The sequence below is a fragment of the Seriola lalandi genome, unplaced genomic scaffold, assembly GCF_002814215.2.
Source record: "Seriola lalandi dorsalis isolate HSWRI2012SDOR001 ecotype SW California unplaced genomic scaffold, Sedor1 jcf7180002054330, whole genome shotgun sequence".
NCBI classification, from domain to species: Eukaryota; Metazoa; Chordata; class Actinopteri; order Carangiformes; family Carangidae; genus Seriola; species Seriola lalandi.
Genome location: NW_019524883.1, coordinates 550683 through 564976, shown reverse-complemented (window position 1 = coordinate 564976; position 14294 = coordinate 550683). Strand labels below are relative to the sequence as shown.

The 14294-nt window shown below is 42.9% G+C and overlaps 1 protein-coding gene across 1 annotated transcript in view; it reads right to left on the bottom strand.

Annotated features, from left to right (window-relative positions):
• The window catches only part of sv2a (synaptic vesicle glycoprotein 2A), a 45172-nt gene that overhangs the window by 12388 nt on the left and 18490 nt on the right, over positions 1 to 14294 (bottom strand). Inside the window, exons 2-6 of the mRNA XM_023407160.2 lie at positions 11961 to 12749; positions 3508 to 3688; positions 1971 to 2122; positions 656 to 789; positions 28 to 117 (exon numbers count right to left, since the gene is read on the bottom strand). Of these exons, the coding sequence (XP_023262928.1) occupies positions 28 to 117; positions 656 to 789; positions 1971 to 2122; positions 3508 to 3688; positions 11961 to 12567 (1164 nt within the window). The 5' untranslated portion in view covers positions 12568 to 12749. The remainder of the gene's footprint in view (positions 1 to 27; positions 118 to 655; positions 790 to 1970; positions 2123 to 3507; positions 3689 to 11960; positions 12750 to 14294) is intronic.

Below are 14294 nucleotides of genomic sequence, written 5' to 3'. Positions count from 1 at the left end.
CTACGTGAATGTGAGGCTGTGACTTACAGAGAAAACCCTCTCTGGGTAGCCTTTGGCCCTCATGTTGGTGTCGTGGACCTGCTTCAGAATCATCCACGCCTCATCGTGTTTCCCATTCTGCAGGATAAAAACAGAAAGAAAGCAGACGTGACGGACTGACATGTTCATGGGGACACATGTTGTAAACCCACTTGCAAATTAAAGGTCCCATATTTTACACTTTTGCAGGGTTTTATTTGAAGTTTTGGTATCTATAAGAAGATATACTTGTGGCTCAATGTAGTTTTACTTCTCTTCCCCCAATCAGAAGAGAGACTGTTTTCTGAGCGATCAATATGAATTGTCTTAAAAGTCTTGTGTTTTATCTTATCTACTTTGTAATGTGGCACTATTCAAACTGCAACTTCAGGTGATTTCAGCATCTTACTGTTTAGCCTGCTCCAGGATTTATATATGTACATATTTATTTATTCATTCAAAATATTCTGGAAAAGCCTGTGAACAGCACTTTGTCTACAGCACTGTGTCTTCCACTTTGCAAATGCACTCAGGTCTTTTTTTTTTTCAAGGCTGCTTATGCATTCAAGAAGTTAAAAATGTATTCAAATAATATTTCCACGAAGTCTGAGTGCGGCGAGAGAGCTGACAGGCTGACCTCCAGGTAGAAGCGGGGGCTCTCAGGCATGGTGGTGAGGGCAGAGATGGCCGCCACAGAGGGGAAGGCACACACCAGCACAAAGACGCGCCAGCTGTGGAACTGGTAGGCCGAGCCCATCTGGAAGCTCCAGCCTACACAAGGAGGAAGAAAGAAGAGAGGTGTCAGAGAAAGCAAGAGCAATGAGGCAGCTGCAAGACTTGAATGATGCACACAAGGAGCTTCCTCTATATTCATACTGTTATGCTCGGTTTGTTTGCATTTATTCCATTGTCAGAGTCTGCATTGCAGTGATTTGTCATATTTGATCCATTTTGCCTGTCCACGCTGCTCTCCTGTTCATGTTTCTGCAATATTCTCCTTTCATTCTGCCACTTTTGTGTGAAGAGAAATATCTGTAAGGTTGAAATCAATTTAGTTGAGCTGTACAGTTTCATGTCAAGATTGTGGGCAGGTTCTTGACACAAAAAGGAAGTTAATGAAACGGATCATGCACCAAATTCAAAATATTCAGGACATTTTCGGCTTCAGTTGGTCTTTGCAGAGGCGAGTGAAATTTTACACATAATACTTTTTGTCACTCTCATGACAAGTGAAACTACTACATCGACTGATGAGATGTGAAATCCAGTAAGTGGAGATTGTTTTATCAGTCATTCATTAACTGAATGAGTTATTTAGGTGTTAGGAAGTTAGAATAATTGATAAATGTATTAATACATTTTAAGTGATAGACGCGTTCTGTTTGAGTGCAAAGACATGCAGGTTTAGGTTCATTGGTAAACTAAAAGGATAAGCGGTATGGCTAATGAATGAATGAAGAGTAAAACTAAGATTATATACAGTATGTACAATCATGCATCTAGAAAAGCTAACTGCACAACGGTTCTTATTGTTGTTGTGCAGGTGGAATTTGAACACAATGATGCCAAAGCCCTGCAGAAACTTTCCTTCATTCTTGTCTCTTGTATCGCTGGTGAAAACGTTCTGTCTGGTGCGGTCAGAGATTCCTCTCACAAAGCAAGAGCTGTGGTCGACTGTAGGCTGAGAGAGTGAAACCACCGATCAGATTAACCCTGATTATACCTAACAATGTTAAGGTAGCCGCTGGTGACTGGAGTAAATAAGATCAAATTTCATTGACACTCATTTTTCAACCCAACTCAAACTCCCCACAGTGATGCATCAAATGGAAACTGAAGCCCATGACAGGCTGTTCAGCTAACCGACCAACATGCTGATTACCAGGCACACATATTGTCTTTGATAATGATCGTCTGACTGAGTGATCTAACTGTGCGTTTGTTTTTCTCACCATAATGTGGGATGATGGCCCAGGCCATGGCGGAGGCGTAGATACCACCGATCATCCAGAACATGCAGAGCCAGCTCAGATGCTCTCCTCGCTTCTCCTGGGCCAGAAACTCAGAGTAATAGGAAAACACAATGGGGATGGAGCCACCAATGCTGTGGAGCAAGAAGGGGGGGGGTTAAAAAAAGAACGAATAAAGGGATCCCCATGGAGGAGAAGCAAGTGGTGGAGGAGATAAAACAGAGGAGAAGGAACAAAGAATGAAGCAAGACAGAAGACAATGGTCAAAGAAAATAAATGAGGTAATGTTGTGAAGAAAGAAAAGAGTGGAAAGAGGGAGAAAACAGGTTAAAAGTAAAAGTGAAGATTAAAGTCTTAAAAGCCGTCAGTGATGGCCCAGCTGATTGCAGTCGACAGCGCAATCTTTATGGCCTCTGCACATGTTCCATTACAACAATTTACAATCTGATGGGACCTCTGCAGCTCCACAGCAGTGCTTATTGTTAATGAAATTAACATCCCGTGGGAAACATGAATGTCTGCGCCAAATTGTTTTGGATCCACTGAATTGTCAAAACATTTTCCTCTGAAGCAAATGCGTCAACTTGCTGATGGGTGTTAGATATCACGATCCATCGTCTGGGAACCATGACTGTTTGTGTAAAGCTGCACAAACTGCTGCATGTCAAAATATTTCAATGGAAAAGATGTTGAGATAATTCAGCCTGGACCAAAGTGGTCGACCCACTGAACAGCTGACCCATAATGACCTCAGTAGAACTGTGCCACTAAAAAAAAGACACTGGTTAAGAATGAATGGGCTGAATGCAGGAAATAGGGTTACAGCACCAGTTTTCATCTGCATTGACTAATTTTTCTACAAGAAATATAAACTTGCACTTGAACTACAATCAGAGGTAAGCAGGTGATCTATTTTTATTCCTTAGTATAACCAGTAAAACCTAAACAGCATGATGCCATATAGAATTTTTATTGGAGCTAAAGCTAGATATGCTAATATTGACCTTCTGTATCTAAAACATCTTAAAGGTCATGTTTTACAGTCAGATCCAGAGCTGCTTTTTTCACTGACTGCTTCCAGCATTCAGCAAGGCGGGCAGAAACAGCTTAAGAGACCAGACTGCAGAGAAGCCACAAACTATTAATTTCATATAAGTGTGACAGTAGCTGCATTTATATGACTTTAAACCCAACTGTTCGTTCAGGATCATTTTGTAGTCGTTGTTAACTTAAGTTTATGGAATTACTACCTCGTACAACAAGACAAATCTGTTACAGGGAGTCGGAGTCAGGAACACGGAAAAGCACATTCTAACACTTCACTGCAAAATATCTTGTGAAATGCAGTAAACATCACAGCGTCCAACGGTATCTCAACACAGCACTGTATTTTTATTTGTACTCTAACATGTGGCTTTGCTCCGCTTGTCGAGTTAACTGATGTACCACGGTGGTCGTGACTGTCTGGTTTTCCAGCTCTGGCTGCTGCTGTGTCCGTGTGACTCATCTGTGTCCTTACCCCACGCCAGAGAGCAGGCGGCAGAACAGGAAAGAGCTGTATCCCTGGACAAAGGACGAGAAGAAGGCGAACACGCTGTTGATGGAGAGGGAGATGAGGAGGGTCTGCCGTCGGCCAATCCGATCCGCCAGGCCGCCCCATACAAACGCCCCGACCATCATCCCCAGGTAAACAATCAGACCTGGAGGGAGGAGGCAGGAGGGAGAACGAGGGAGGACATGGTGATGAGTAATGGCAGGGGAAAGCGATGAGAAGAGAGACAAAGGGCACAATAATGAGTTATCATTCATCAGTAAACACATTGATATTACTTCCAGCCCTCGCTACCACTCTCATTAGATTTCCATTGCCCAGAAAATTAGCTCATTCGGCAGCCTTATTGGACTAATGAAGTATTTTGCATAAAGCACAGAGACGGTAGAGCATAATAATCTGAACTGTGTACTGCCACAGATCAGGGTCAAGATTATAATAATAACCTGTACAGCACTTCTACAACACACTTAACATAAGAAAGAAACACAGAAAGAAGAAGAAATCATCCGGACGGCACAACGGAAAAAAAAAAAAAGTTTGATCCATGAAGACGTCCCAAATTAAACAAATGAGGTAGCAAGGCAGATTTAAACAGGGGGGGATCCAGAGTTTGTGTGTCCTGACAGCAAAAGCACAATCATGGATTTAAGTTACAGAGGAATGGTAGTATAATTCTGTTACAAGTTCTAAGGTTGACTGCTCACACTTATGTGCAAAACACCTCCCAAATGCTGGAGGCGCGCCAAGGAGTGCTTTAAAAGTAGTTTATCTTCAAGCAGGTGCAACCACTAATATTTGAATGGCAATCTATCAAATGTGATAATGTGAAAGGGTTTCCCGTTGGTGATGAACCTATAGAGAATTATCACCCAAAATCTGCAGCTCCTCTCAGTTTCAGCTGGCCAGCCCACAGCTTTATTGTTTTGGTTCAGTCTTACTGCATTGACACAGTTAGCTACTTCCACATCAACGCTTCTGATGCTCAATAACTGCTGCATGAGTAAATGCAACTGTTTGTTCACCACATCAACTTAAAATGCTCAAAAACATTGAACAAGCACATTTTCCCAAATGATAAACTTTTCCTTCAGCATAACCACTAAAAGTGAGATAAGAACCAAAAACACCTCCCAGCATCTTCTTCAATTTCTTCTCTGCATCAGGAAGTTGCCGCCAGGGAGCAGACAGGCTGCTAACAGAAACAAACACCACCTCTGTCAACCTGGTCTTGTGATCTGAGGTGTTAACATGACTCACATCCAATGCACTTATCCAAACGAGCCTCCCTCTGTCTGTCTCTCTACCTCTGCTGCAATGATGTTGCTCCGACACACACACACACACACACACACACACACACACCAGTTACTCGCAATCCCTTATTGACATCCTGTCAACAGTCGCCACGCTGCCTGAGCCTGCAGTGACACAAGTTATTGGTGAGGCCTCTCTGAATGAATAAGGAGGACAGGGCCGGTGTTCGGTGCCTGGGCTTGACGTCCATGTTTAAATCTTATTGTCACTTTTCAGAATGTAAAAAACTAGAAATCCTACATCTATGATATACTCTTATTATTACATGGGCAAACGAAACCCAGCATGTCCAGCATGAAGACACGTATCTGCGATGAACCCTTCAGCTTTGGCAAATACTCCATTCTGATTGGACAAACAACAGTCCTTTTTTCACAGCTGATTACACTGTATCACAGTCAAGACATCAGGTCAATACCATTGATTTGAAAGCATTTTAAGTGACAGCATCATTGAAACAATACTACCTCATTACCACAGGCAAAGACATGGCTAATCAATTGAAGAAACAATCTAGAGTCAAGGTCCACTTGTTCCAGAGCTTTTAACCGTACCTAGGTTGAGCCCAGATTTATAATGGTCAACGTTGAACTCAACTTTGAAGCGACTATGGATGAGAAGTCCAGAAAGTGTTTAGAATAAAACGTTCCATGATAATGATGATACAACCCTACGGTAAAACAAGAACACTATTGGACAATAATGCAAAACACCAGATTATATTCAGCCATAAAGGCTTTTTACATCTCATGCTATTTTTTTTTTTTTAAATTCTGGCTTTCAACAATATCTGCAACACTGTCCTTGGAAACAACATGTGCTGAAAGTCAACATTGTTCCTTTGTCAAAACTGCAACTACAAACGTTCCCTAACTTTAACCACATAGTTAGTATTGTAACCATGACAACCTTAACAAAATTGCCATTTTAAGTCAAACCATGATCTTTCCCTGAACAAGTTGCTTATGTGCCTAAACCTTACCAAACCAAACCACATCATAAAACTGACTTTCTGCCTTGCTAAATAAAGAGATCACTACTTCCATTAATCATTATGTACATCCAGTGCCAATCCATGTCAAATGAAACTGGAAGCACATCATTCAACATGGAAATAATTTCAAGGATAAAGACCATGTGATACAGTCAAAAGCTGAGTTAGTGGACCTTGAGTTGAGATTTCTTTTTGGCCGAGAGTTAAAAGTTTGTGAGGTGGTTAGAAGCTGGTCAGTCATTAGATTTTATGGGTTTACCACTGAGAAGGCAAACCTGAAGCAGATAATTACATTTCATGATCCTCATTTCACCTTTAATGGCCAAAGTGTCTGATGTAATGAGTGTGCAGCGACTGCAATATGCTTCATTCTGCGTGTCACAGCTTATTTTGATGTTATAATGACCAGCCGACTGTACTCTGCTCTTTACCTCAAAGTGCCAACACTAAGTAGCAGAACTGAGGGCTCAAACTGCGCCTCCACCCAATGGTAACCACGGCACAACAGCTGATAGTGTTTGCTGGCTTCGTATTGTGAAATTGTGCAAGTGAGTCAGACAGATAAGTCATCATGGAGTCAATTTATCAGGAAAGCAGAAGAAGAAGCCAACACAGGCTTTAAACAGGTCTGTTGGATCAGCTAAGATAATTCATCACACGGTCCAACAAGCTCCTGTAACAGCTGAGGTGATGAAGCTGGACGCACAGTTGGCCACAGCTAGAATTATACAGTATTGATGAGGGAGAAAAGCCAAGGTAAGGTGAAAACACCTTTGTGGGCATTGATTAAATTGTGTGTGTGTGTGTGTGTGTGTGTGTGTGTGTGTGTGCTGTCTCTCCTCTCTTTCTGTTTGTCTGTGTAAACACTGCAGAGCTGAATTGGGGAAGAAAGTGACTTTCACTCCCTTGATTGCAGTTGATTCTTTGTGTGCACATGTTTCCATGACCCCAGGTGTGTGTGTGTGTGTATATAGTCCCACATCTGCATGTGTGTTTGTGTTCATATCCCCATGTTCTTGTGTACTGTAAGTGCGTACTCCTACTTGGCATGTGCGTGGGTGTTGTGTGTGTGTGTGTGTGTGTGTGTGTGTGTGTGTGTGTGTGTGTGTGTGTGTGTGTTTGCTTGTGTATGTGTTCCACTCTGGCAGGGCAGAGAGACAGCTGCAACAATACAGCTCACAGCGGCAACATCGAGCCAGCGATGATGACTGGGCTCAATAGCCGTCGCCGCAATGCAGCAGCATCGACGTAAACGGACAGACGGACAGACAACCACAGTGACCAGGATGGGTCATACAGTAAGTATCTCCCCTCAAACCCCCTTATAAAGCTTCAGGCCGGCAGTCTGACTGCTGTGCTGACCCGTCACCCTTTAAGCACTGTAACTGGATCATTATCTCTCCCTCTCTGTCTCCCTCTGTCATCACATTTGTCTGTTCTCAGACTCAGGGCAAAGTAATTGATTATGAGTCTAACAAAGCTTGACTGAAAGCCAAATCCTGCTGTCATCAATATTCAAAGGTACAGCAGTTTTCTGATTTTGCAGTTTGGCAACTAAATAACAGAAATTAGGAAAATTACAGAGATTAAGTGATAAACGACTGAGCTTCCTATAACTACACAGACAATCTTACATTATGGATTATATTTCAGTTAAATAATTTTCCTATTGGTTTGGTCGTAATGTTGTTTCTTCTGGCTTTTGTTGCGAGATTTTTCTTACGTCCCTGGAGCTTTTATTGCCCTTACTCTCACTTCCATTGAATTGCTAAGCCGAGCAGTCAGTTGAAGGGCATGTGCAACATCACAACCAGCTCCTGTTTTCTCTTGCATTCTTTAATAACTCTTATGATGTGCAATTTTATGAGATACTGTAAAAGCTTTTTCTTTTTTTCAGAAACGCAGCTGAAACAAAATCAGAGTTGTACAGAAAGACAGATGTGCAGAGAGGAGAGGCAGAGTCTGCAGAAATCTGGGCACTTCAGCACAGTGAAGAGGAAGTAGGGGGAGGGGAGAATGGAGAGCGAGGAAGACAGAGAGAGAGAGAAAGGGGAGGGGAGGACGGTGGTCAGTCTGCGCTGTGACACAACTCCCAAAGGCTCCAGGGTAGTGTATGTGTGTGTACATGGATGGGGGGGGGGGCAGGGAGCCACTATTAATAGCCTGTTTTCCCCTTTCTGCCAGAGTGCACAGGGCTTTTTGAATGAGCCGGGGAGCTGAGGCTCTTCAGCACCGGAGGAGAAAGTAGTTTCTCATCAGTCCTTGCTGCTAACCACTGAAAGCTGAAAAAAAAAAGGATACAATTGCTTTCAAGCAGCAGTTCACCCTGTGACAGCGAGCGCCGTGATGTGAATGCAGGTTTTCACTCCAAACAAAGACCACAGCGGCGGCTTATCACACCTTCAAAGGGTGGAAATAACTCGTGAAATAAATCGTTTGGTTGAGTTGTTACCTGTATTGCTCTATTTGGCACATGAACACCATCACACAATCTCTGTAACCTTGTTCATTTAAATGCATATATTACAGGGGTGCTTATTGGTTGCATGCAGTAGATGATGTAGGATTGTATTCTATTAACAGGTGTTATTATTTTCTCTGGAGAATAACAGCTAAAATAAAGGGTGCAGCTGATTTTTTTTTTGCAGCATAATTTCATAAAATCTCGATCAAACAAAATTAGGTAATAAAACATGTAATAATAAGAGGGCCATTTAAGTCACAGCTATCAAAACATTTCTACCAACAAAGTGAAAAAATTAAACCGTCTGTGGCTTGATGGCTTGCATATTTATTTTCAGGTGCTAGCTGAATATTAATGTGCTAAAATAAATCATTTCTGACACTCACTTCCACTTAAAATAATGTGTACCAAAAATTCAATTGCTAAAAATAGTTAATTATCACCTTCAGGCTGCAGCATCCAACCTGGTTTGCCTGTATCGTCTGCCAGCAGGAGTCATTCCTCCCATCTTTTCTTCATCCCTTCTCTCTCCCTTCATCCTTAATCTCAGTTCTCAGTTGATTTTATGTTAATCAAAAGGCCAAAGACACATTATGATATGCAAAGGTTCCTTTTAGCCTCAGGAAAAGTTGTGCAATAGCTTCGGATCAAATAAATTAGAAGAGGAAATGCATGTAGCAAGGGCTCAAACTCCTCAAGAATACAGTATCTCTGGAAATGCATTGAACGCTCAACAGTGTTAAATCTCCTTGTCATTAGAAGTAATTATGTTTTTCCAGAAATCTGGCGGAGCCGCAGCATGCAACAAACCTCTGTTTTAGCTTCTCAAATCAGCTACATTTTAGTTGCAACATCGGCAGCTTCGCAACAAGGGCAAATCAATGACAACCACTCTGCGCTTCTCTGCTGCCTGTGAAAGCGTCTACTTTAGCTCATCGTGCAAAACCACTGTACCACAGGCATCAGCTTTGGCATTTAAAGCCTCACTATGCCATTCATTTCCTTACTTCATTTGAAATGTTTGACTTGCTGGAAACATGAGATCCATGCTATGCTAGCAATGTCTATGGAGTTCATGATAATTTTGCCAAAACTGCAGAGGATAACTGTTTTTGGATGGAGGTCTTATTACCAGTGATGTGTTTCTGCTTCTGAATTCCTCCCTCTGGGTACATCTGGATGACGAGGGTTGATATTCTGCAGGCGATTGAAGGTGACATGTGCAGACTGTCACGCTGTCACCCATTCACATATAGTAAATGAAAAACGCACATGAGTCTGAAACAGTGCGTCAGGTTTAAGTGGCTGGCACTGTGTCGGCAAAGGAAGCTCCATTTGGTCTGTGTTGAGAAGAAAAGGGTGAGAGTGGGGGATGGGGTGCGGAAAAGGACACTGGGAATCATGGGATGCAGAGAGGCATGAGCAAAGGAGGCTCTCTAGCATGAGTCAGGCGTGTTGCGTAACAGCGAGAGGGGGGAGGGAATCGGGGCTGGTCGTGTTTCCCTACTGGCTCCACACTGGCATGACACGGGGGGGGGAATCAGAGATGGAAGTAATAAAAGTATATTTAATCAAAAGTACAAGTTTGAGGTATATGTATTGTGTCTCAGTAGTTGTAAGACTTTGTACTTCAACACTAGACCCCAGAGGGAAATACTGTACTTCTTACTCCATCATTTAATCTCCAATCTTTTCCTCTGTCCTTTTCCTTTCAGTATTTTTCCATGTATTTCACAAACTTTCCTTCTTTCCTTATTTTTCCCTCCCTTCCTCACTACTTTGCTCCACATTTTTTCACCACATCCTCTGGAAATCACCAAAAAACTAAAGAAAGAAAGTTTTTATTTTGGATTCCAGGTTATGTTTTACTGCTAATGCTTACTGTAGTATGAATGTGAATGGAGACACACAGCACATACAGCACACATGCAAATTCAGAGAGACTCACTCACTGACTCACTCACTCACTCACTCACTCACTCACTCACTCACTCACTCACTCACTCACACACTCACTCACACACTCACTCCAATCCGTACTTTGTGCTGTACATGGAGTACAAAGAAAATCACACAATGCCGTAGCCAATTAAAGGTATGGATTCTTGCCAAGCTGTGTGAGTGTTCTTGTGACTATGTGTATGTTTACACCTGTTATATACAGTATACAGTGAACATAACGACACAATAATGCGGGGTATAGCTTAATTGTTAAAGAAGTGTTTGTTACTGGACAGAAAAACTGGAACCAGAGCTGCAGCTCACTGAGCAGCAGACAGTTGTACTTATCAAAGGTTAACATTTGTACTGCAACTACAATCTGAGGGGGTGACATAGATAAGGTCACGCAGAGGCCACTGTTAGCATATGTGTTATTGAACTCTATCCAATCAAGCCAGAGCTAGAGTTGAATTCATGGTGTTCAATACACAGGCATCCCATTCTGCAGGAGAACAGGGTTCATCAATGCAGCTGCAGCACAATGTGAGTGTTTGTGTTACTACTATTTGGATTCAGCTCGACAGAACTTTTGTTTTCCTCCATTTTGATTTGAGTTGATTTTTAAGATTCAATAATGCGGATTCCGCAGCATTCCTAGTTCAGAAAACTGCATTTTGAGTTTAACTATATATAAATCTACTTCAAACCAGTAGTATTTATCCATTTTTATTCATTTGTATTAACCAGTTTTGTTGCTCTATATTGTTGGATTTCACATATCAGTTAGTGAGATGTACCTCTGTATTGTCTCTTTCAACAAGCTGCAGAGAATGTGTACGAACTTTGGATGCTGTATAATGCTTTACATCAGTACTTGACATCTATTCGCATACTTGATATCTAAGTTCTTTACATAAAATAGAGCATGTGTTTGAATTTGTGATCCTGAGGAGACCTCTTGTTCACAGTGTCCCTGTAGGGCAGCTAATGACAGATGGCAAGGCAGGTTTGGCCTATGATTGGACGTTGGCCCCTCCGGATAGGAAATGATCACAAGGTCTTTGCCCACTTAACAACATGCAGAAACACAGACACGCAGCATACACTGTACAATCACTTTCATACGCATCACTTGTTTTGCAACCCAGTTTAGATGTAACAACGCCCACTTCTGAATGACGAAAGCCTCGACAGAACGAGCCTATTCCTAACGCTAACTCATAAGTGGACGTGTTTTAATCTAAACTGGATTGGAAAAAAATTACAAACTACCCAAACTCACACACGGTCCGGCGAGAAAACAGCTGAACTGAAGCAGAGAACATTGTGTTTGGATTGGCCGGGGGTTCGATTTAAATTCCTGCTGCTGCTCAGAAGCTGCACGGGCAGTTGAATCTCAAATAGCTGTAATTCCTCTGCCAACGAGGCCACAGAAAAGCAATTACTGGGGGATAAACTGCAAAGGTAACGGCCAAGATGAGGCAGGGATAAATGGTGGCATAAACTCCCAAGGGAGGCACTGAGATGGAAATAAACAGATAGGCCAGTAAAAACAGCGGATGGGTTAAAATAAAAGAGACTCTCACTGTATTGGTAGTGGGGAGATCTCATGTGTGTAATCCCTCCTCCCATGTGTTCAGAAATGTTTTATGAATGTTTTAAAGGTATTATTTGTTATGTTTGGAAACAAGGGAGTGATCTTACCCAGCATGCCCTTGTTGGGCTCGGATAGACACATGTCCTTCTCCGCACTGGGCAGCACGAAGCCGACCACAAAGATCTCCACGCCATCTGCCATCAGCGCCAGCCCCAGGACAAAGTAGAGTGTCCACTGGAACTTCCCGTGGCCGCACTCCTGCAGGATGGTCTCGTACTGCTGGGCCAGCTCCTCCTGGTCTTTCCTCCTCTCGCCCTCGTAAGCCGACAGATCCCTGAACTGCTGCGCCTGGGCGTCCGTCACGCCGTCCATGCTGCCAGCCTTGCCTGAGTCGGCCCTCGGGATGCCCTGGTACTCGCCTTCATAGATCTCATCGTCCTCATCGTGTCCTTCAGTGGAGTCGCTGTGGCCTTCATCGTCATTGGCCCGGCTGTCGTTGCGGTAATATCCATCGTCGTTGCTTGGCACACCAGCGTAGTCTTCATCGTCTTCCTCCTCGAAACGCTTATAGGAACGCTTGGTGTACTCATCGGTCATTTTGTCCATGCCGCGCCCCACCTTCTTGCCTACCTGCTTTTTGGCCACTTTGGCAATGTCCTTGGCGCCGCGGATGAAGTCTGAGCGGTTGTCTCTGTAGCGTCCGTCGTCGTCCATCTTGGATGCGTTGAGGTGGTGGTCTGTTGCTGCTAGGAATGGGAGGTATCAGGAGCGGCCCAAGCACATGAGTGTGCAATGGGGATTTCAGTTAGCTGATGAATTCAGCACCGCGGACAGCTCCCTGCTCCACTGCACTGCTGTTGTTGGGCTTCGGCCACCGTTCACTCAAAGAGCAAATCCTGGGGGAAAGCAAAGAAAAGGGCCTCTGTTAGCATGATTCATTACACTGGCAGCACAGTGCAGGTAAGGAGGAAACATCCATTATAAGCCCATTTTTAAACAGACTAGATCAGAGCCAATTAATAGTGAAACATTAAAGGACCATTGGCATTCACACGGCGTTGGCGTTATCTGGCTCAGCACTAATGGCTGGGAAAAGAAGGACATGACAGCTTTCAGGAGCGGACATCTGCGTGCAGGAGCCCAGTGGCCTATATTGACTGAATAGCAGTTATCTCATAGCTCTCTCCTCAGCCTAGCACAAGTCACAGAGTGGCATTTACAGCAGTGCACAGCAGAGCCAATATATAATGACCATGCTGCGACACAGACATCTATAATTAACAAGCGGGCCTGCAATGTGGTGCGATTCAGGGCAGTGTATATAAAAGGTGAAAGGCTGCTAGGGATGGATTAATGATCCCACTGGGCATAGTCATGATTACAATCTGTGAACTCAGACCACTGTTAAAACCTGATAGGTGCTGCTGGGAAGTCAGAACATAATGGTACTTTATGGTGAACTGAACAGTGACATTCGTGAAACATTTAAAAGATCTGTCCAAATCTATGAGATCACTAACTGTATTGAAAACTAGTCTTGTACTATTTTCATTGTTCTATAGTTTAATTTAGCTTCGCTCCTTCTGCTTTTCTATCCTGTGTCATCCTTTCTCATGCAACTGCCACCACCACCATTTCAAAAGCCCTGTCTCCATTTCCTACATCCCTCGAATCATATATACTGTAGCTCTCATCACGTAGAGAGGAGAGGAGGAAAGTGTAGGACAGAACACAAAAAAAAGGGCAATTAAGAATCCATCAGCGGGTCATCCCCGCTCTTTCCTCTGACACCTCTGTCGCTGTGATGCTGCCCCTGTTTGTCTCACTGATGGGAACCTGCTGTGCCGAGGAAAAGCTCAACATACGGCCAAAACAAACTCTGCAGGGGGAACGTCATTACCATATGTGTTTCAGTGAGCATCTGACATGCTTGGAATTGTGGATATTATAGCTTTTATATACGCTACATCATCTACACATGAATAGTAATAATCATCTGCTTAATACTCCCCAAAAACTATGTTCACCTGGAAGGCATTCTGGGAAATACTCTTGTTTGCTCTCTTGCCAAGGGTTAGCTGAGACGAAGAATACCACCCGCATTTCTGTTCAATAAATATAAAGCAACAGCCAACAGCTAGCAGTTAGCTTAGTTAAGCATAAAGACGGGAAAGAGAGGGAAATAAAATCTGCCTCGCAGCACCTCCTAAGATCATTATTCAACACACTGTATCTCTTTATTTAATTATTGCACAAACAGAAATGTAAAAACATCTTCAAACTGTGGGAGTGGTATAAATCTTCTCATCTAACTCTAACTCTATTTCCCAAAATGTCAAACTATTCATTCAAAATCAACGAAAAAATTCTGAAAAATATCCCAGATTTACAAACACTATCTCCAGACATTATTTTGAGGAATATAATTAGATTTTTCTGCA